Source organism: Suillus fuscotomentosus (genome assembly GCF_016647785.1).
Source record: "Suillus fuscotomentosus strain FC203 chromosome Unknown F5891scaffold_62, whole genome shotgun sequence".
Lineage (NCBI taxonomy): Eukaryota > Fungi > Basidiomycota > Agaricomycetes > Boletales > Suillaceae > Suillus > Suillus fuscotomentosus.
This window is the reverse complement of record NW_024539574.1, coordinates 15,989-37,165: the sequence shown is the minus strand read 5'-3', so window position 1 is coordinate 37,165 and position 21,177 is coordinate 15,989. Positions and strand designations below refer to the sequence as shown.

At 47.9% G+C, this 21,177-nt stretch overlaps 7 protein-coding genes across 7 annotated transcripts; 3 read left to right on the top strand and 4 right to left on the bottom strand.

Moving 5' to 3' along the window:
* Nucleotides 1-3,450: 3,450 nt before the first annotated feature.
* F5891DRAFT_647981 (uncharacterized protein) lies at nt 3,451-4,669 on the bottom strand. Its single transcript, XM_041372636.1, has 6 exons — nt 4,621-4,669; nt 4,354-4,561; nt 4,285-4,294; nt 4,199-4,233; nt 3,793-4,138; nt 3,451-3,737 (listed from the first exon to the last, which is right to left on the bottom strand). Exons 2-6 carry the CDS (start codon nt 4,416-4,418, stop codon nt 3,567-3,569), a joined length of 627 nt encoding a protein of 208 aa, XP_041221337.1. The 5' UTR covers nt 4,419-4,561; nt 4,621-4,669; the 3' UTR covers nt 3,451-3,566.
* Nucleotides 4,670-4,745: 76 nt separating this feature from the next.
* F5891DRAFT_1056667 (Aldo keto reductase) lies at nt 4,746-6,720 on the top strand. Its single transcript, XM_041362718.1, has 8 exons — nt 4,746-5,033; nt 5,208-5,248; nt 5,314-5,469; nt 5,527-5,700; nt 5,749-5,835; nt 5,892-5,975; nt 6,042-6,201; nt 6,252-6,720. The coding sequence occupies exons 1-8, from the start codon at nt 4,862-4,864 to the stop codon at nt 6,410-6,412; spliced, it is 1,035 nt and encodes a 344-aa protein (XP_041221336.1). The 5' UTR covers nt 4,746-4,861; the 3' UTR covers nt 6,413-6,720.
* Nucleotides 6,721-7,010: 290 nt separating this feature from the next.
* Nucleotides 7,011-9,673, bottom strand: F5891DRAFT_1130482 (uncharacterized protein; the record flags this gene model as incomplete). The annotated part of the gene is made up of 10 exons (XM_041364535.1): nt 7,011-7,214; nt 7,265-7,367; nt 7,415-7,573; nt 7,635-7,756; nt 7,814-7,876; nt 7,932-7,973; nt 8,025-8,310; nt 8,379-8,518; nt 8,568-8,596; nt 8,650-9,673. 10 exons carry the CDS (start codon nt 9,671-9,673, stop codon nt 7,011-7,013), a joined length of 2,172 nt encoding a protein of 723 aa, XP_041221335.1.
* On the bottom strand, nt 9,603-11,195 carry F5891DRAFT_648283 (uncharacterized protein). The gene is made up of 4 exons (XM_041372637.1): nt 10,782-11,195; nt 9,994-10,725; nt 9,789-9,942; nt 9,603-9,736 (listed from the first exon to the last, which is right to left on the bottom strand). Coding segments are annotated over exons 1-4 (1,197 nt in total). The 5' UTR covers nt 11,092-11,195; the 3' UTR covers nt 9,603-9,735.
* Nucleotides 11,196-13,985: 2,790 nt separating this feature from the next.
* On the top strand, nt 13,986-17,084 carry F5891DRAFT_647891 (uncharacterized protein). Its single transcript, XM_041372634.1, has 14 exons — nt 13,986-14,161; nt 14,237-14,551; nt 14,608-14,968; nt 15,017-15,250; nt 15,299-15,470; nt 15,522-15,591; nt 15,642-15,819; nt 15,871-15,959; nt 16,013-16,149; nt 16,199-16,332; nt 16,389-16,626; nt 16,680-16,781; nt 16,863-16,967; nt 17,033-17,084. Exons 1-13 carry the CDS (start codon nt 14,118-14,120, stop codon nt 16,919-16,921), a joined length of 2,133 nt encoding a protein of 710 aa, XP_041221333.1. The 5' UTR covers nt 13,986-14,117; the 3' UTR covers nt 16,922-16,967; nt 17,033-17,084.
* A 595-nt stretch (nt 17,085-17,679) lies between these two features.
* Nucleotides 17,680-19,084, top strand: F5891DRAFT_647911 (uncharacterized protein). The gene is made up of 8 exons (XM_041372635.1): nt 17,680-17,725; nt 17,785-18,070; nt 18,124-18,221; nt 18,270-18,377; nt 18,425-18,551; nt 18,604-18,728; nt 18,788-18,997; nt 19,051-19,084. Exons 2-7 carry the CDS (start codon nt 17,972-17,974, stop codon nt 18,816-18,818), a joined length of 588 nt encoding a protein of 195 aa, XP_041221332.1. The 5' UTR covers nt 17,680-17,725; nt 17,785-17,971; the 3' UTR covers nt 18,819-18,997; nt 19,051-19,084.
* Nucleotides 19,085-20,718: 1,634 nt separating this feature from the next.
* Nucleotides 20,719-21,120, bottom strand: F5891DRAFT_1193759 (dolichol-phosphate mannosyltransferase subunit 3; the record flags this gene model as incomplete). The annotated part of the gene is made up of 3 exons (XM_041367816.1): nt 20,719-20,772; nt 20,825-20,932; nt 20,995-21,120. The coding sequence occupies 3 exons, from the start codon at nt 21,118-21,120 to the stop codon at nt 20,719-20,721; spliced, it is 288 nt and encodes a 95-aa protein (XP_041221331.1).
* Between the last annotated feature and the right edge of the window lie 57 nt (nt 21,121-21,177).

The window sequence follows — 21,177 nt, the reverse complement described above, 5'->3', positions numbered from 1 at the left end:
AACTTGGCAGAATTAACGATGGCACTAGTACTAGCCAAGTGTGCTACGACCACGAGACCAAGTCCTGCATTGCCGAGCGGGGTTCGAAAGGACCGACCGTTGCTGTGGACCTGGTCCCAGCTCCGCTCGGCGCTGCAGCCACAATTTCATCGTACGGCTCCTCACCGCCGCTTATTGGTTTGATACTAAGTTGCTCATTCTGACTACCATGAATGTATTTTTTCACCACCCTGTTGGACTGCAAACCTCACCCAAAGGACCGTCAATGTTTTCCACTACTCCACTACGATTTAACATATATATATATAACGTAAAACCAAAGTATGTATACAAAGGATGAGATTGTTGGGGGTGATCCATGACAATGTGATATCACCCTAAGCCAATAAATCTGTTGGTTGAACGACGATAACTCACAAGACCTTGCAGTGGCAAGTCCCCAACTCTGGCCTTGCTCGCATTTGAGTCATGAATCAATCAGGCGCTGCATATCTTTGCAACAGTGGTAAATCTGGCATGAGTAACTGAATAACACGATTTTTGAATCGCCTGCCAGTGGGTTCTTCAACACAAATGCTTTTATCAGGAAAATACACCACATGAGTAAAGCTCGAGCAAATTCTGGGAGGTTATAGGATGCCTGATAGATTTTGCAGTAAACAGGTTGATACCAAAAGGAGAAAAAGTCATAAGCGTATCAAACAGCAATCCCATTGGCGAGGATCGGCAGGCGGCAGAATGAAGATTTATAAAGCTAGTAGTACGTAACTGACAAGAATGGCTAGAGCAGAGTTCACTCATTGTCTGTCACTTAGAACGTAGAACTTGGAACCGCAGGACTTCCATAGTCTGAGGGTACATGGCATATCAGCGTAGCTCGCCCGGGCCGTCACCTCGGCACACGTCGTTTTTCGTCCTGAATGGCAAGGACGCAAGCCTCCAGCACGAACTAGATGATGACAATCAAATCAGCCACAATCAAAGAAGCCTCCGACTCTGCTCACCAGGGCCAGCACGAAAAACCCAAATAAACCGCACAAAAATAAGGCACAGTTGTATGTGATACCCGACCATATAACACTACTTAATAATCACTTTTGTGGGGTAAAGAGACCGACCTGGTCGATGCGATCTGGAAAATGGAAAATAGAAACACGTGCGGTCACTTGGTCAACATATAAGCCGGCAATCAACGGCCCACTCATGGATCTGGTGAATGGCGGCCTTGGACGTTCGTTCCTGACTGTAGAAATGATACCGAACATCTCACATGGTGCAAACCGCCATGGGGCTGCATGTAACAGAAGAGCTCACATCGATAACCAGAAACTCAATTGCCCCCGGTCGAGGTGGAGGACAGGTGGCTAACAGGCATCCTTCAAGAGCCGACTCGCAGAAGCCAGTTAATAAGCTGGAGCCAAAACCTCAAAAATAAAGCGCATGGGAGGTCTACTCCTCACATCTTCAGTATCAATTCAAAAAAAAGATTGTCACTCACCATATGCTACTAGATCTTCAATAGCCATGAACTGAATGATTACAAGATTAGCGTTTGGGAAGAACTCTGCACACGGCCCTCATGGATATCGTGATGACAATGCGCGTGACTGAACATACAACAGCATCCGCAGGTGACACAAAGTGAAGTAGAGCTTAAAATCGCAATGTCAAGTATCCAGTAGATTCGTCTTCAGGGTCTACAAGGACCTTGTAAGTTATGAAGGATAGCAGTCATGCTATGTGCTCTCGTAGCCAAAGGCGAGGATAGAGCGGACACGAGCGTTTTGCGCTAGGTCAGCTGTACTTAACCGCATTCTGACAGATGCTATATCGAGAGCAAAGATGCCGGTCATGCTGAAACCCTGCATTGACGCCAGGATGTCATTCTGAGCAGTTTACGTTAACTTAGCAAGGACTCGCCCATGGGCGCTGAGCACCGTAGACGATGTGATTGGTAGACTCGACTAAGGACCTCAAAATAACCCAATGATTGGTTAGGTCATTCCAAATCGAGTCAATAATGTGTCTTACTGCACTGTTAACTGAAACCGTCTTGGATTGTATAGCTCTTCTTGATGTCAAGACAGGCTTTTAACCTCTGATTAGAAGCACATAAATGTAACGCTTGTCTCAGTTGAGGGTGGGAAAGAACAAGTTAGCTCGTGTTCACGGATAATTGCAGAAAGCCGTTAATGTGGCCACGCGTAAGCGTCACATAAAGCAGTCCACGGACAAGAATGATGGCATGTTGAATTGTGACGCGAAATGTTAAATAAATTGACCGGTCTGTAACCAAAACGAGTGGCCGGTAAAAGTGACATGGCGCCAATATTAGAGGCATAGCATCCTGAAGCTTAAGCACTTAAGCTAACTGATGTCGATGAGGCCTTGAGGTCGCAATTTGTAGGCGATCGAATCGTCGAACTTGTGTTGTGTGATGATGGTTAGAGGCATAGAATTAAATCGCCGATCAAAAAAATTGCCTGACGCCGAGAACTCAGAAATTGTGTCCAAATCAGTCTTAGAGCGTTTCGCCTCTCGCTTGAAAATTTTCTTAGCTACAGGCGGATCATGATTCTATTTCATCCTTGCGGCCAGCGGATGCGGCGGTGGCCTGGACTCAGGCGCTATTTGGCGGGCTTTTTCTAGAAGCGCGATCTGAGCGCACGACTCCTTCTACCCTCCCACGAGATGTTCAGGTTGCGTGTACTACCCTCAGGTTCGTGACTCTCAGCCCTCAGTGCCATCGCGTCCCTTGGTCCATAATTTGATGGTCCAGGTGTCATTCGGCCCATTCCGCAGTTCAGTAAATGCCGTTGCGTGGAGTTATTACTGAGAAGTCTGATACCCCTTTCGTATGGACATTTGGGACCTGTAAATATGCGTGAGTTGGTCACCAGCGGTAAGTAATGATATTACTTAACTTCTAGCACGAGTCAGCGACCCTCATTCGCTTGTGGGTTTGCCACATCTTCAAGTAGCGGCGAACACTATTGACGCTGCACAAGCCCGAGTTTACGTTGACCTTCGAGGCTTTACCGAACAGCGAGCGACGATTGGACAGCGCTGAATTAGAACTTCGCGCCGTGATCGCAAAACGGCACGTTCCTTGAACTATTCTAAAAGGAATACTCAGGAAGCTGCATTTTGACTTTCAGATTAGTATATGCCATCACGATTAAGCTTACCTTGCCGTGGTTTGGCGTCCTTCAACTTTAGGCAACCTTTAGGGTTGCCTGGATGGGTTGACATTACTTTTTGCAATCAATTTACCGGTCAACAAAACACGCTTCGCCACTCCGATTATCATTGTGTGGAGCGTTCCGCCGGTTAGTATCCACTTCTTGGTGAATGGAGATGTCCTATTTCTGATAGATTTATCCACGTTGATCCCGCTGTCTACTTTGATTCCCGATGAATTATAGCCGGCTTCAGATTAGTGTTTACCACCCTCATGATTCTGGTGGTTACACGCTAAATGCCCTCAGGCTCAATAGTGGCTACGTGGTGTCCGCTCCACAACGAGATAATCAGTCAAGTTGTAATTACAACTCTAGACAGGTGTGCTAAAACTTCCAGCACTCGATGCTATTGGATGCTCTGTCAAAAGGAAATTCTCCTCCCCAAATTTCGACATCCCTGGCACTTTCCCCGATATCCGACCATAGATTGCCTATCGCTTCCTGAGGAACCGCCGTATCGCTCACGCGTCCACCTTCCAGTTCTTCTTTGCAACTCTGTTACCATCCGATTAGTGGATGATGACATGCGGGGGAGTTGTGTGACACCGACCTGCATGGCTTGGCTAATGTCCGTATCGATAGCTGCCAGAACATCGGCCATTGCGCCATCTTCTTCCCATCTCAAACCAACAGTCGCTTTGACAATAGAAGAAAGGATAGCCAAACTTGCAAAACCCATTCCAGCTCCATATAGAGAACGGGCGCGGGCGAGGGCATGATCTAGCTCTTGTGTGGGAATGGCATGGATACCATTTTGACTAGTCGTGAATAAACCATTTGTTGTCGCTATACGTCTAGCATTGGTCTGACGAAGACGCGATCGTGCCGCGGCTGTGAATGCGGCTGCAAGACTGGGAGTGCCGGTTGCGAGGAGATTTCGAGTGATCGCGCGCAAACTGTTTGGGAGTCAGCATTGTCAGCGTCCTGACGTGGCAGCCGAGATGACAAGTACTTGCTCTTCTATCGTGGCATTTGCGATCAATGTGTCTACCTGTGAGAGCGCCCTTTAGGTGGGACTTTACGGTGTCTTAGACTGGCTCACCATCAAGTTACTACAAACGATCATCATCAGTGAACGGGCAAGGATGCTAAGGGTAAGACGACGACTTACACATGCCCCAATGTTTTGGTAGTCTCAGCGTGTGTATGGAGGGGTGTAACTTCGGGAGCAGGCATTGTAGCAGGATGAGCGCTGGTGAATGGATTGTGAGGGAGACACGAGTTGTCGGACAGCTGGATCCGAACTTATTTAACACTTTGCGGTGCATATTCTCGGGCATCAGCCCAGTTGGAAGTGTCATCCAGGACTGGTCCCGCAACTATTTCAAGGCAGGTCAGATCATCATTGATGAACACAGGTTGACCCTTGGGTACGTACTACAGTCACAGCGGTTATTACTTGTTTGCCGTGAAATGAATACTAATTTCGTTTTTCTTTTTTTCACTTTCTCCATCATGTCAAATCATGAAACCGGGTCTGTCAAACATGTCCTAAATCCAACAGGTGATTTCTGCATATCCCTTGGCGCCGTGGTCCGTTTGGATTGGAACGGAGTTTGATAATGAAACATTATAATGCCACATTTTGACTGCCTTGATCTCCTATCCCGCTCCCAACTATGCTTAGAACAACACCGCAACCCAAAGAGACATTCCTTCTCGGTCCCTTTACTGTTCCTCGAGTATGGGTAGGTCTTTGGCAGTTGTCAAGTAATGCTTGGGGAAGCGCTTCGGCAGCGAAGATTCGTCAAGCAATGGCTAGGCACATCGAAAGAGGTTATAATGCTTTCGGTAAGTCACAATGTCAGGTCATGTGTGTTTCCCTGCAATTGTGAACGCCGTTTTTGGCAGATATGGTACGCAATCTGTGCTCCTTGATAGGTCATTCAAATAAAGCTGACTTCGTTGGTATCGGCGTATAGGGTATGTTCAAATCTGTACCACATCTTCCATGAGCTCAGTAAGATCTCACAGCCGATCATTATGGAAGCGCAGAAATACTCTACGTAAGTTACTTCCCCGGTATCACCCAGGTCACGCCTAGAATCTTCAACCAACCTGGCATTTTTAGGGGCAATTCAAAGAATCACTACCCAGCCCGGCAGAAGTTGTCGGGGCCACAAAATGGTGTGTATTCCGACAAACAGAATTGTCGCGTTCTGTGGTGGAGAACGCCGTTCGGGAGCGTATGACACGCATGCGCACTACCACTGTGGACTTGTTGCAGGTGAGTGAGGGTTCGATACCCTTTCGGTCCTATCATAACCCTGGCCTTCCCCTGTAGTTTCATTGGCAAGACTACTCCGATAAAGGATATCTCACCGCCCTTCAGATTCTTCAAGACCTTCAGAACGAAGGGCTCATCAGCGCGGTCGGCCTGTGCAATTTTGATGCCATACGAACAGATGAAATATGTACACAATTAGGGCCTGGTTTCATCGTTTCAAATCAAGTTCAGGTTAGCATTCCAAACCAACGCTTCATTACAGTTCTCACCATGGTCTAGTTCTCTTTGATTGACACTCGACCCCTGCACGGGATGGCCGATGTATGTGAACGGCACAACGTGAAATTATTGACATACGGCACACTTGTACGTGTATCGGTTTTCTTCACCCTGATGTCGGATCACTACACAGTGCTTGGCAGTGCGGTGGATTTCTAGCAGATCAGTGGCTAAATCAACCAGAACCAGACCTGTATTCCGGTGTTTTGACACCATCTCAGCGCAAGGTACGGATCTTCTGCTCCGTGTAGGGTCGCCTAGCGCATACGGCAAAATCTCATAACCGCCTATAGTATCTCGACATGATTCTGAAGGCTTGGGGGAATTGGGCACTATTCCAGTCCCTCTTGGCTGTGTTGCGTGATATCGGTGATCGTTATGGAGGGCTAAGCATTGCAAACATAGCCACACGATGGGTCCTTGATCACTCTTTTGTCGGAGCTGTAATCATTGGTAAGATATTTGTCTGTCCTCGAAGCGGAGATTTATTTTATTGCTTGCAGGCGCCCGCTTGGGAGTTTCTGAACACACTGATGACAACGATCGTGTTTTTGGTTTCAGCTTGACTGACGAGGATAATCGTGCCATTGAAGCAGTACAAGCTCGGTCCAATGGTCGCCGGATGATCACTTTGATAGGGGACTGTGGGGCCGAATACCGTTGACATGGCTGTACTATCATTTTTCTGTACAGCTATTCATCTTGTGATTGTGGTGTATATTTGATGAGAACTTAGAAAACTAGATCTGTGTGCACATCTTCAGAATCACATTCGACAGAGATATTATACTATTCTCAGAAGAAGGATCTGCATCATTAGGTGGGGTCCGGAAAGTTTGATGCCATACCCAGCCTCCAGCGCTCTATCAACGTCAACGTTCTTCCATGTGATTTTTCAAGCTCCATCACATCAACCCTTTGATTTCATCACTGCGAACACCAACATCGCAAGCCACATGGGTTCCGTCGCCGTCGTTGCTGTGTTGTGTAGCATGTAAGATCCGAGACTCATGGTCCGTGGAGCTTCATCCGTACTCTGTGGGCTTCGGAGCTTACTTTGTTCCCTTGCATAGCAATGATCTCGATGAATTATATATATATATATTTGTGGGTACCGGCTACGAGGGGCAATGCAAATGAATGATATACAGTGACGGGGAATATTGTTTCACGAGTGCGGTGTGTGGAAATCTAAAACGCAATGTAAGCAGATCGGAACAGCAAAGCCCACAGATTCGATCAGAGCCTGCAATGAGGGTACATTATAGTTTGCTCATGGAATCGGCATGTTTGGAAATCATGGCTGATGACAGTCTTTGAATCGGCTGGAGCTTCCTTTTTACATCACGCAAAATTGCAGTCTTGGGTTGCCAATCCCGGAAAGCATCTCGCAGACGAATAAAGTCATCTGAAAAGAGCTCGGCAACTCTATCGTCAGCAATGAGGTCACGGAGAGCCCAGGGAATCTAGAAGGGAAATTCATTGCGAGAAACAGATATGACATACAGTAGCAAACCTCGTAATCATTCTGCTCCGTTCGCGCATCAAATGACTCCATCGCAAGTTCAACTTGTGGGTGTTGTCCAGAGTCAGATAGGAAAAGGTAGTTGATTGCGAATCTGCTTGCGGGATCAATCACATTCATTGGTCAAAGAATATTACTCACGAATATGTAGCAGTCTCCTCGTATGCGGTCGAATGTCCAACCCCATTCAGCGATCCAGCGGTTGACTCCGACAAATGCGCAAGGAGTCCACCATCTGATAGCCCTGCATTCCGAATACGTAGCAGGAGAACGAGGAGATTGGATAGGAAGTCTGAAGAACTAAAAAAAATTGCGACGTGAGCCGAACTTGCGTAAGATAAGTGACATGTCTGACACGCACTGGTATGCATCTCCATCAATGTAAAGCGCACGCAAAATTAAGGGATGCGCCACTGAAGTGAACAGCCCGGAGTACAGCCCTACTACTTGATCATTCAAGGACGCAATATACACCATCTTGACCTGTTGAACACGATGGCGTTAATATGATAAATAATCAGCTATGGATATAGTGCATACTCCATTATCCAGAACATTTCTCAAGGCCTTTACGTAGTCTCTTGAAATCTGACTGTCGGTGTTCTAATGGTGGTAACGCAATCATCTGATAATGTCCCACTTTATGCAACTAACTTACCTGAAATTCGAACAACTCCCGGGCAGCAGTCGACTCGAAGTACTAGGTTCATTCTGTATAAACTTGGGTGCCCAACGGGATCGAATGACTTACCTGGATATAAGGTAGGACTAATGAGCTCGTGCTCAGATATCGCAGTGGTCCCAAGTGAATTCCACACAGGGCTAGACAACACACCCTTTGCGGAAGGCGTGTGATACTGCTACCAGGAGCGTTAGCAGAGTCACGTGGTGCTGTGCAGATGTGGCCATCGGTGATGAGGCGATCCAAGATGTGGGTCGAAACAATTGATCCCTGGGAATGCGTAGCAAAAAATATTACATCGGCAGTCTGGAGGTCATCCATCCATTCCTTATTCCCGATCAAGTTCTGATATAGCCTGTTTTCACGAGATGGTCGTGTGAGCATCAAAGAGATCTTGTTGAGAAAAAGTTGTTCAGAACGCACTTATCCACTCGGCGGCTGATGGTGCCTTCACCTTCGAGGGGTATTTTGGTGATTTTCGATAGCTTCACCTCGTGCGTGTCCTGGAATTCTTCCAACGCCTGAACAGCCATGTTCACAAACTTTAAACTTGTCCCAGTCGGCTGCATAACGATCAGTTAAACTGTAATACACACACGACCATATACTAACCTCTCCGATAACTGTCCGCATGACAGCACCTTCGGAGGCCGGGTATGAGCATTATTTTTCCTCGTATGAGAAACACACACACCAGGGAACCACCCGTGCACGCCAATCACAACCGCCCTTTGACATCCTCGCAGCACGTCCTGTTGTTTCTGTCCTGTAATCACATCCCACGAACGTGGGAGCGCCTTTTCATAGGGCTCCAAAGGCCTCTCCGCAGACTTTCCCTTGCCTTTCTTGTGTGAGGCAGTCTCATCACGCGCAAAGAGTACTTCGCTGACGTATTGAAATGTCTTGGAAAGAGCAGATGGAGGCTCAGGAGGCACATGGGCGCGAGGATGCGTGTGAAAAGTATCGTCCCATGTGGGCAAGACCAAATTTGGTGGAGAAATTGTAGGGGTCTTCACCCCCGACTTCTTCGAGGGCGTTGGAGATGGTGGGCGCTTGTTGGCGCCAAACCGGATGGCATTTGAAGATTTGGACGAGCCATTAGTCGGAATAGATTTATGTTCAAGTTTATTCTGAGCTAGAGATGGTGAGGAAGGAGAAATATGCGGCACACCCGTCGAACTCGGAGATGGGACATCCTTGCTCAACGGAGCAGAACAAGTAGCTGACGATGGAGAGCCAGCTGTCGGACTGGCTTCATCCTCGTCCAAATCCATAACTTCCATCTCTTCATTGTGACTTTCATTCGTAATGCTCTTCATCGCCATTGCACGAGCAGAAAAAAAGGAGATCCAGCCCGATTTGTTACTAGTAATTGTCGATGATATCGGATTTGCATCGCTAGTAGGTGGTTGTGGATCCGACGAAGGGGGAACAGCGATAACCATCTGGTTCAAGGGTTCATCATCCTGGCGAAGTTCCGACTGGACGTTCCCCTCTCCATCGGAGACAACTTGAGTACCCGGAGGAGAACCTGTGATTTTCACAGGAGTAGACGAGCCTTGGTACCACGACCACGGGGAATACCATGCAGAGCCTTGCGACTCTGATGCGTCGGTCAATAACAAGGAAGGGGCCTTCTGTGGTGCGATCTGCTCCTCGGCGCTATTTTCCGACTTCGGAGGAACAACGGTGGAGTCGGCAGTTGGCTGTGCCGCCATCTCACTAACTGGTGCATCGGAAAAGACCGATGGCATGGCAGGAGCGTTTGAAACTGGTTCTGTCTGTATATGACTCTCAGATGCTTGAGCATTACTCCATCTGAGATATGTCCACCATGTGCTTGTCTGCGCGTTAGTAACCTCAGTGGCACCTGAGGCACCCTTGTGAACCATCCCATCAGGTTGAGATATAGTATCTGCTGCGATATTCACCTCGGTCGTCTCTGCGACCGGAGCAGAAGGGGTCTCCGTAGTAAATGGTACGGATTCTATGAAACAATGTGTTTAGCCATCTCATTAATCGGAGGGCCGTAACAAACCTTTCGTAGTGAATTGTTGCTTGCGAGACGGAGATGACTCCGCTGGTAGCATCGTAGTGATGTCATCACGCTGAGCTGCAGCAACAGTCTGTTCAAGAGGGAGCTTTGGTCGTCCGAGTAAAGGGATGCTCAGTGTAAACCGGCTGGTAGAGTGATTGAGCGTCAAAGTAGACTGTGATGTATCACTGCTTTGCCGGACAGCAGACGGAGTCGCTGGAGGCTCATCCAGCGGCGAGGGTACGGAAGCGGTGCCGGGTTCAGAATGATGGCCTGCTGGCGACAAAGAACATTTATATGATGCCGGACAAGAAGAAGTAGTTATTTTATCGTCTGAACGCATTTGTATAGGTATATCCTGAGGAAAGGATGAGGGTGGAGCAGCATCTCCAGTTATATTGAGAACAGGTGGTTGATGTGGGAGTGAAGAGGCGGTAAGAATATCTGAATGTGGAGGTTTCGATGATATCGAGGATCCCTTCGTCGATGCTTGCACCGAGCTCGGGGGTCGGGTCGTCTCGATGCCAGATTCAAGTGACTGTTCCCCTTTTCCTCGGGTCCACGAGGCAAACCAAGAAGACTTATGAGACGAAGTTGTGACGGATGTATCGCGGAGAGAGATAGGATCAGACGGAGCAGGCGCTGTTAAGTCTATGGAAGTCACATCTCCACCTGGCTGTACGGTCGTTATGTCGCTCTCGCTAGGCAGTCGAAGCGTAGGAATATCATGTGAACCTGAAAATGATATGTCACATTCAAAAGTGAGAAAGCACAAAAATATGAAAGGGTACCTTCTGACGCCAACGATTGATTATGAGTGGTCGGCACTTCAAGTTGCTCTACTTCGTGGGCACTGGTGGGCTGGCTCAAAGGAGCAGAGGCCGGTATCTCGTCTAAAAATTCCTCTGGGTGAGCCTTTGACATCGAGCTTAATGTAGATGTAGGATTAGCTTTGCGCAGGATCTGAGGTAGCTTCTCAGCTGCGGTTTGGGACGACGAAACGTGTTGAGCTTCCCCAAAGACCAGAGATATGGAAGGAATTGAGGATTTCTTGATAACGATCATACGGTTCCAGCGATGGCGATGAGGACGAGAGTTCATGCGAGAAAACTAATGGATTGTAGCGAGTCACTGGAACATCGAACAACAAGTGCTGGTAGAGTTACTAGAGTAACACCAGACACGCACTCTCAGAGCAGCTTTCCTATTTCGGCAATTAAGGTAAGCCACACGTGACGGCTCACATGATGAGCCACGTGGCTCCTCCAGTTGTGCAATTGTGCAAACTGTTGCAGTTGAAAATTATTCTGGGAAGTTGGAACTCTGGGGCCTGGGCGCCGTTTGGTAGTGCATTTTTGCGACCCAAGGAGACGACCACCACAAGTTCATCACTCGCATGATTGATATGAAGCACAGAGCCTGGGACCACCTATGGAAGACGGGCCCGGGAGCCACAATTGATGTAAGACATGCAAACATCTCTGCAAGTCCTTACTGAGAGCAACCAATTTGTTTAACGCGTATCGGGTTTGTGTGAACAGGTTGGTCTTGTCCAACCACCCATTCAAGTCCCTAATGTTGAACGAACGGCCTGTGAGTATATTCGTTCTCTATCGACCTGCTACCTTGCTCACTGGAGCAACAGTCGCTGTTCTGTTGTCAGGGTGTGAGCTTGTTCATTCATTATTTGACAACCTCATCCCTTACCAAAATCATTGCTGATCCATTGATAGACTGAGTGATTTAATCCACCGTCGAGCTCGAGTCATGCTGACTGACGGCATCTCCCGTCCGTACACAACCCTTATGGTGCCCTTCGTGACCCCTCCTGTGGTAATTTTCGCGACCGCCTGCACCCACACGACCACCATTACCATGTGCGCCATGCAAGGTCTTGAGGACTGAAAGATTCTTGTGATACAAAGTACTCCCGTTTTCCATAGAGCACCACTTTTTGCAAATTATGCTGTTGCTTTCATTCTACTTCGAGATCCACATCCCTCAGGCTGTTCAGTCACCTCCGAGGTGGGCTCAGGTACGAAAACATAGAGCTCGTTTCAATGACTGATGATTGGATGCAGAATGTAGTGCGTAGCTTCACTACAAAATGACATTCAACTTCAGTAGGCACACAATCCCGCTCAAGTCGTTGCACCCCATGCCGCATTACTGAGGCTACTAACACACAGGTAGTTTGGGAGTTTTTACTATGCAAGATTTTTTTCGAAATGTTAATGATAAGGTTGGCATTCTTGCTGTACATTTGGACACAGTAAAAATAAGAATAAAATGGATGGATTCGGTCTGTACGTCCACGCTGATACCATACTACGTAAAGTGGTGAACTTGAATACTTAGTTTTGAACGTGCACTACATAGATGAGAACGAGCTCACGCCCGTTGTGCCTTCGGCACAAATCGAAGGAGCGCTACGCGCTCCTTCAGGGGAGAAAAATGAGTGTTGTTCCTTCGTCACAGGAAGCCAAGGAGGGCTACGCCCTCCTTTGGCTTCCTGGCCTCAGGCTGCATCCTAATAAATTGTGCATTTTGAATGATTTTGAAATATATTTATGAGCAGCTTTTCAAAGAACTCAAAAGTACAATCTATCACACCACATAAAAGTACATAAGATCAGTCAGTGCTATGTTCTTTGAGCAGGATTTTGACCAATGTAAAAAATACCAAATATGTAACAGTATCATTGAATGTATTTGTTTTTCCCATCTAGGGATCAGCAGGGGTATGGGAAACTTGAGGGTAGGGGTAGGGGTTTGGATCTGAAGACCCCTGTACCCCTGGAAATATATCCCCAAATTGATTACCATAGGAGTGATGGATAAGTATAAAATTTTGAAGTTGTACATTTGCCTTCAAATGGTAATATATGTGATTGGAAAAAGTGTTACCATGGGGTATACCCATGCTAATCCCTACTCCCTGCTCCCTGCTCCCTGCTCCCTGCTCCCTGCTCCCTGCTCCCTGCTCCCTGCTCCCTGCTCCCTGCTCCCTGCTCCCTGCTCCCTGCTCCCTGCTCCCTGCTCCCTACTCCCGTCTCCCGTCTCCCTACTCCCGTCTCCCATCTCCCGTCTCCCTACTCCCGTCTCCCTACTCCCGTCTCCCGTCTCCCTACTCCCGTCTCCCTACTCCCGTCTCCCTACTCCCTACTCCTGTCTCCCGTCTCCCGTCTCCCGTCTCCCGTCTCCCGTCTCCCGTCTCCCGTCTCCCGTCTCCCGTCTCCCGTCTCCCGTCTCCCGTCTCCCGTCTCCCGTCTCCCGTCTCCCGTCTCCCGTCTCCCGTCTCCCGTCTCCCATCTCCCGTCTCCCTTCTCCTGTCTCCCGTCTCCTGTCTCCTGTCTCCCGTCTCCCATCTCCCATCTCCCATCTTCCCAATCTCTCTGTTTCCCATCTCCCGACCTCCTGATCTCTCTGTTTCCCATCTCCCGACCTCCTGATCTCTCTGTTTCCCATCTCCCATCCTCCCGATCTCCCTGTTTCCCTGTTTCCCATTTTCCCATCCTCCCCATCTTCTGTTCTCCTATCTCCTCCCATTCTCCCTGTTTCCCATTCCCAATTTTCCTGTCTCCTCACTATCTCCTGTTCTCCAGTTGTCAAGTCTCTACTTTCTCTATTTTTTATTTATTTTTTCACAACCTTTTCTCATTCATTTCCTGTCACCACATATATTTGTTGTCCCCCTGTCTGCAAAATTATATCATGTTGTTCCATTTTCAATTTTATTATTTACTGTATGCATGTAACATAAACAATTACATTACAATAAGGAAAATACTTGTATTGCGTAGTGCGCTGCTCTAATGGGCAAGTGAGTCGGCGCTCGAAAGCCACGCGAGAAAACCACGCGAGATTTCCAAAAACAGGTTTAAGCGAGGTAAGCGAAATACGCGAAATACGCGAAAGCCACGCGAGCGCGCGAACGTTTCCGAAAACCGTCGTACTTTACTTCTTAGATCATGAGATCACCCAGTGATTAATGTCACACGTCCATGTGACAGGCGTGTTTGTGACAATGTCGCGTTCAAGTGCTTATTACCAGTAGTATCACTTAGACCGGTAAGTAACAGCCAGTACCTATAAGACCAATAATATTTCAAGTTGGCTTGGTCAATATGCCCCTCATCCGCATAGAAGTGAGCGATTTCAAGTCGTATCGGTGCGCCCATATAATATCTTGTCAAGGACTAAGTCATAGATCTAATAATTACCGGGTCTACCTATTCCCTTCCAGGGGCCACCAAGTCATCGGACCGTTCAAGAACTTCACCTCCGTTATCGGCCCCAATGGTGCTGGAAAATCAAATCTCATGGATGCAATCTCTTTTGTGCTTGGTGTAAAGAGTGCGCAACTGCGCAGCAGCCAGCTGAAAGATCTCGTCTACCGTGGGCGACGGCTCGCCAAAGGCCCTTTAGATGGCTCCGATGCCACGCAAGACCAGGAAGACGATGATAATAGTGATGACCAGGGTGAAGGGACTGCCAAGAAGGCATGGGTGCTTGCAGTGTTTCAGGATGAAAAGAGAAAGGAGTGGTTATTTCAACGAACGTGTGTTCTACCTGGTTTGACATACCCTGGAATTCTGATTGTTATTTTTAATGCAGCATATCGACCACTGGAGCGTCTGAATACCGTCTTAACAATAAGGTCGTCACCTACTCCGCGTACAATGCCGCCCTGACGTCCCACAACATCCTCGTCAAAGCCAAGAACTTCCTTGTCTTCCAGGGTGATGTCGAGGCTGTCGCATCTCAGTCTCCAAGAGAGCTTTCACGCCTCATAGAGCAAATATCAGGTTCTCTTGAGCTTGCGCAGGAGTATGAGAAAGCCAAGGAAGCTCAAGAACGCGCAACAGAGAACGCAACATTCAACTTCACGAAGAGGAGAGGAATCGCGGGCGAGATTAAGCAATATAAGGAACAAAAAGGCGAAGCAGAACGATTTGAGAGCTTGTGCGATCAAAAGGTGCGCCCGCGTTACATTCTTTTCAGTGCAATACTCATGTGTTCCCAGGATGACCTTATCTTGAAACGCATTCTCTATAAGCTTTTCCACATTGAAGAGGCACTCGAAGCGAATGCCCGCGACATTCAAACAAAGTCGAAGGCCCTCGCTGGTTTACGTGCAGAGCATGAAGAACACGAGAAGGCTCTTGAGAACGTGCGTGCAGAGCAAGCGAGGGCCCGCACAGCAGTCGTACGAGAGGAGAAGAAAGTCAAGAAGGCCGAAAAGGCGTTGGAAGCTAAGGTCAGCTGATTTTGTTATTTACTACTAACTAACTTTAACGCATAGTAGGAACCTGAGCTAGTGGAAGTGGACGCTCAGATCAAGCACTCATCCAGAAAACTGCAAAATTCACAGAAGATACAGGAGCAGGTTGGCAATGATGCTGAACGTCAACAAGCTAAGCTCCACTCGCTTAGGCGAGATCTTTCCAATGCTAAACAGGCTGCAGATGAGGCTGCAGGTAAGCCATCCGTTACATCGTTTCCTTTTATTTCATCCTCATTATATGCAGAGGCGCAAAGACGTGCATCTCAACATAACACTTCTCTCAGCGAGGACAGTCTAGCCGAATACCGCTCACTGTGAGTCATACACGTCAGCGTGTGTTTTGCAGTGTTAATGCCACAAACAGAAAAGCATCAGCCAGCGTCCTCGCCGTTTCTGAGCGTCAGGCCCTGGAGACGCTCGGTCGAGACGAAAAGACAACATCCCGGACACTTGCTCAAGCGAGGACCAAAGATGAAGAGTTGCAACAGAACCAAGAAAGGCTGCGCGGCGACGAGCAAACTCAGAAAGCCAGCAAGTCAGAGGTACGTTTCTTTCGAGTTCATCATATACCACCCACTTATTGATTCTCAAAGCTCGAGGAAAAGCTGGCCACCCTCCAGGGCGACCATGCGCGCTCAAAGCAAGAATACGAGAACCAGCAGAGTGAGCGTACAAGGATCAGGTATTTCTTTCTTTTCCAAGCACTTACCAAACCATTTCACTGCTGTTCCGTAGCCGTCTTGAGACCGAGACAAACGAAAAGCTCGCGGATGTCTATCAGCGTTTGCTCCAAGCAGGCGTCGACAGGAATGAATCCGAGCGCGAGGCAAAGCTGAAGGAGACGCTCGCCAGTCTGCAGCGCATCTTCCCAGGTAAACGCCGCCTGCCTGGTCCGAGAAAGCCACCGCTCACATATCATAGGCGTCCGCGGGCGCGTGGTCGACCTCTGTAAACCCACACAGCGCAAGTACGAGACAGCTGTATCTGTCATCCTTGGGCGCAATATCGACGCTGTCGTCGTGGACGAAGAGAAAACTGCCATCGAATGCATCGACGTGCGTTTCTTTGCCTTCTGTCATTGTCTATCTAAACTAATTTTGAAACATTATAGTATATGCGCACCCAGCGCGCAGGTCAAGCAACTTTCCTCCCCCTCGACACGATCAGCACCAAGCCAATCAACGACAAGTTCCGCTCATTTGCTAGAGGTGCACGTCTCGCTGTGGACGTAATTCAGTATGAGCCTGCCGTAGAGCGCGCGATGCTCCATGCGTGTGGGAATGCACTTGTATGTGACACGATGGATGTGGCGAGGTACGTGTGCTGGGAGCGGGGGCAGGAGGTGAAAGGTGGGTTGGCACTCGTTTTCGGGAAGTTGGACGCCATGCTAACATTTGGGCAGCCGTTACATTGGAGGGCACTGTCATCCACAAGAGTGGGCTTATTACCGGTGGGCGCAGTACGCATGGGGGAGGAAAGAAGTGGGAGGAGAAGGACGTGCAAGGTAGGCAGCTCACTGACCGTGGCGCCTCACACTCATTTATATGTAGGCCTTACCCGTCTTCGTGACAATCTTGTGGCACAGCTTCAGGAATTGAATCGCTCGAAACCGAGGGGCAAGGCAGACGAAAACGTCATTGCTGAAATTACACGACTAGAGAGTGCTATAGCTGTTATAAGAGACGATCTGGTACGTTCCTGGAACAGTAGCCGGTGGCATTACCATAATCTCATTGTTCCATCTGGGGTATCTAGAGCGCCTGCAAATCCCGGTACAACGGCATCAAAGAGGAACTAAAGCACGTCGAGCGGGAGCTCAAGAAGCTCTCTCCCGAGCTCAAAAAGGTTCACGCAAACTGTGTAGCAGACCCAAATGGAACTGACCATAATCACAGGCTCAAACTTCACACTTGAAACTCTCTTCCCAAATCGCAGAACTCCAATCTGCTATTGACTCAGCTGAGGACGGCGTATTTGCCTCGTTTTGCTCCCAGATCGGTGTCGAGAATATTCGAGAGTACGAGGAGCGTCAGCTGAAAGTCGCAGAAGAGGAGAGCCAGGCGCGGCTTAGATTCGATCAGCAGGTTGCGAGGCTGACGCATCAGTGAGTTGTATTTTTCGCAGTTTTAAGGTTGGGAGACGGAACTGACATGTGTGCGCAGGGTTCATTTTGAAGAAGAGCAGTTGAAGTTGACACAGTCGCGCCTGGTGATGCTACGGAACGCGGCTGAAGATGAGCAACGGAAAGTAGCGGAGCTAGAAGAAAAGAAGCAGACCATTCAAGTTGAAATTACGGAAGCGCAGGAGGGCATCGCACAGCTTAGAGAAATGTTGCAAGGCCTTAATGATGTGCTCGAAGAGAAGAACAAGCATGTCGACCAAGCCAAAAAGACGCACACGAAAGCTGCCAAGATACTTGACCAGGCTCTCAAAGAGATCGGTTTGAAGGTACGTTGATCGTTTGCTCAGATAGCTCGGCCACTTATGATTCATCGATTCATCTTCAGAACGACGAGATTGAGAAGCTGGCACTAGAACGATCGGCGACTTACAGGAAATGCAGGCTTGAGGACATCAAGCTACCTCTACTGGAAGGAAATTTGAAGAACGTCCCAATGGAAGAGGTGAGGCCGTTGAAAAGTCATACGCGCATTCATTTCGATTCTTGGTTAGAACCTTCGCGAGGAGGTAGCGATGGATGTTGATGATGACGATGGTACCCAACAACCACGACAAGTCCAAGATTATGGGATTGAAGTTGACTTTGACTCTTTGACCGAGGAGGAGCGTGCGGTATGTAAGCTTTGACGGAACAGTATCGCGCTTGACTTTCTTTTCATCAATAGGATAATTCTCCTGAGACTACTGCCGAGTTCGATGCACAAATTGCGAAACTCAACGGAGAGATCGAGAGAATGGCACCCAACTTGAAGGCTATTGAAAAGTATGTCGACTCCTATTTTCCAATGACTTGATAGTGATTGTTGGACAGGCTAGACGATGTCGAGGCCAAGCTTGCAGACACAGAGAAAGAAGCTGATAAGGCACGGAAAGACTCAAAAAATGCGCGCGATCAGTTTAACGATGTCAAGCGAAAAAGGTATGTGAATAGTTTACTTTGAGCGCCATCCTCATCCCAGCAACCAGATGCGAGTTATTCAACAAGGCATACAACCACATTTCAGATTGTATCGACCAGGTCTATAAAGACCTCACTAAAGGGAAGGCTTCGCCGATGGGAGGCGTCGCATATCTTAGTTTAGAGGACAGTGAGGTGAGTCTTTCAGTCTGTCAAGTCCAGGCCATTTTACACTTGTTGATCACAGGAACCTTATAATGCCGGAATCAAATATCATGCCATGCCACCGATGAAGCGATTCCGTGACATGGAACAACTCTCGGGCGGGGAGAAGACCGTGGCTGCTTTGGCTCTACTTTTCGCGATACACAGGTTTGGTCTTTTCGTCTTCATCCCAAAAACCTTTTTCTCACTATGTCTCAAGTTATCAGCCTGCACCGTTCTTTGTCCTTGATGAGGTAGACGCTGCTCTGGACAATACCAACGTTGCCAAGATCGCCAACTATATCCGGAGCCAGGCGTCCGACTCCTTCCAGTTTATCGTCATCAGCTTGAAAGGTTCCTTGTATGAGCGTGGTAATTCCCTTGTTGGAATCTACCGTGACCAAGATGTAAATAGCTCTCGCACGCTGACGTTAGATGTAAGTTATTGCTAAATGAATGTGTGCGGGATCAGGAACTCACAAACTTTCAGTTGACTCAATACGATGAATAGTGGAGCTTTATTGCTATTTTGCTACCGTGAGCTGCATCCCTGTATATTTTATTGGCTGCATTCTGCCTATCGATAATTTGATCAACGCAACAATTGGACTCAAGAAGACGATTTGAATGGCTGGAGTCGTGTTTGGGGGCCAATGGTTATCAGTTCGTCCGTGCTGAAACTATTCTCATTCCATGATCTCTCATCGGGAGGTGCAAGTATAGAGCAACTAGCAGACTACCGACCATCACTACCGCATGCTGATGTAAACATTTGCAAGCTGCGGATAGTGTTGGAATGACAGACGGTACTTATAGTGACTATTGCCATTCCTTGAGAGCGAGAACAAGCCAACCAAGTACTTTCACCTTCGAAAGGTCCAACATTTCTTTCAAGTCAAATATGCATGCGAACAGCTGCTGTCATTTGGTGCACAGTGAAGGTTTGATTGACTGTGAGGTCATCCGGCGAATCTCACCCTCCTCAATCGTCTCCGGATCAACCGCTCTCTTGGGCCGTCGCTCGTATATAAGTACCCTTGACTGTAGCCGATCGCCCACCTACAGGTACCGGTTAACTGGAACATGATGTCTGCAGACGAAATCCGAACCTTCGCATTAGCGCCTACAATGGGTACGAGACTATCTCCCTGAGTGACATGAAAAAAGGCTCAAAATCACTGAGCAAGAATGACTGTCATAGTATGGAAAGAGCAGCTGGCTTTTGGACAGGATGAGTTCATCATGTATTGATCAACGAGCCTGATGCATGCACTTTGAGAATTTCATCTATAGATGATTAAAGCTTACGCGATGCAAGATTAACCCTCCTCTAGAAGTCGGGAATTACTAATGCGCAGACCACTGCGCCGGCAATGCTGACGGCCGGCCAGGCGAGTGACAATGAGAAATATCTTTCTGGATCACTAATACATGGCACGTAGCCGCATGATCATGATGACTCGCGTGATGTTTCAGTCAAGTCAATGTATTGTACCTGCGTCCTGCAGTTATAAACTTGTTTATTATAATACAACGTCCGTCATCCGACCTGAGAAATCCAGTGAACGATTAGCCCCTGAAGGATCATGACTCCAAAATGTATGATATCGAACCATATGCATATCCTTTGTTATCGATTCAACTGGCAAAATACGGAATCTTCGAAAGAGATAAACGGGAGGAGAAATTTGTGACGCACAAGGCCAGCCTTGGCTGCGAGATGCAACCCTTGGTTGGAAGGTAATGTCATCGTAACTCATGTGTTTAGGTCGCGAAATTTCGTTTGCCTATGCATGCTAGTTAGTTATCTAGGTGTTCATGGGTTGTATTAGAGTCGCACCTTGACCTTGAGAAGTCTGACACGATGTGAATGGAGAAACTGCGCATGTAGTCAGAAAAGAAAACTTGAGTGCTTAATCTACACAGAAAGATGTGAAGAACGCAGGGATAAAGCACAGAAAATGCACCTGTGTACGACTTTAACAGCGATTCGGACATTCGACTCTGTGTCGCACGAAACGAACTCTGTTGTAACTCTCACCATTCACGTGGTGCCATAAAGTACCTATGAGTAAATGCTCAATGGATGGCTGTATTTAAGTAGGTAATTTGAGGCGAGTCTCAAACAAAGATGTAGAAAATGACTAGAGAAGATGCCTCAGTCGACGGTGACAGCCCGACTTCTGAGATCGTTTTTAGCTTCATTTATTTCCTACAGACAGCGATCAGCGTATAAAAACTTGAGAGATATAACCGATGCTTACCTGCAGCAACTCGTGATAGGCTTCAGGACAGTCACGGAATGTAAACACCCCCCAGCCGAGACTCCAGAGGGAATATGACCCGAATGACACCAGAAGCCACCAAGGAATCTAATTTATGTTATGGGGGCATGAGCTGAGACACTTGTGCCAGTAAGCTTATGAGAACGCACGACAGGAAGGATCTCTTGGGCTACACTGGCGTCAATGAACGGTATGGGCAGGGCCTCAAATAACACCAGTAGATAGATCAAAATAAGGATGGAAGAGTATATTGAGACTCGTTGCAAACGGGCCATAATTCAATACAACAGGGAGTCCCTGAGAAAAGTGGTTGGCAAATGATAAATGATAAA

Coding starts and splice junctions, on each gene's coding strand:
- F5891DRAFT_647891 (XM_041372634.1), top strand. CDS start 14,118: ATGCCCCTCATCCGCATAGAAGTGAGCGATTTCAAGTCGTATCG. Junction 16,150..16,198: donor TCTGCAGCGCATCTTCCCAG/GTAAACGCCGCC, acceptor CACATATCATAG/GCGTCCGCGGGCGCGTGGTC. Junction 16,627..16,679: donor GCGGGGGCAGGAGGTGAAAG/GTGGGTTGGCAC, acceptor ACATTTGGGCAG/CCGTTACATTGGAGGGCACT.
- F5891DRAFT_648283 (XM_041372637.1), bottom strand. CDS start 11,091: ATGAACTCTCGTCCTCATCGCCATCGCTGGAACCGTATGATCGTTATC. Junction 10,726..10,781: donor TCAATCGTTGGCGTCAGAAG/GTACCCTTTCAT, acceptor TATCATTTTCAG/GTTCACATGATATTCCTACG. Junction 9,943..9,993: donor GCAACAATTCACTACGAAAG/GTTTGTTACGGC, acceptor ATTGTTTCATAG/AATCCGTACCATTTACTACG.
- F5891DRAFT_647911 (XM_041372635.1), top strand. CDS start 17,972: ATGGATGTTGATGATGACGATGGTACCCAACAACCACGACAAGTCCAA. Junction 18,378..18,424: donor AACGATGTCAAGCGAAAAAG/GTATGTGAATAG, acceptor CCCAGCAACCAG/ATGCGAGTTATTCAACAAGG. Junction 18,552..18,603: donor TTAGTTTAGAGGACAGTGAG/GTGAGTCTTTCA, acceptor TGTTGATCACAG/GAACCTTATAATGCCGGAAT.
- F5891DRAFT_647981 (XM_041372636.1), bottom strand. CDS start 4,418: ATGCCTGCTCCCGAAGTTACACCCCTCCATACACACGCTGAGACTACC. Junction 4,139..4,198: donor GCAAATGCCACGATAGAAGA/GCAAGTACTTGT, acceptor ACTCCCAAACAG/TTTGCGCGCGATCACTCGAA. Junction 3,738..3,792: donor ACATTAGCCAAGCCATGCAG/GTCGGTGTCACA, acceptor GGATGGTAACAG/AGTTGCAAAGAAGAACTGGA.
- F5891DRAFT_1056667 (XM_041362718.1), top strand. CDS start 4,862: ATGCTTAGAACAACACCGCAACCCAAAGAGACATTCCTTCTCGGTCCC. Junction 5,701..5,748: donor TCGTTTCAAATCAAGTTCAG/GTTAGCATTCCA, acceptor ACCATGGTCTAG/TTCTCTTTGATTGACACTCG. Junction 6,202..6,251: donor TGTCGGAGCTGTAATCATTG/GTAAGATATTTG, acceptor TATTGCTTGCAG/GCGCCCGCTTGGGAGTTTCT.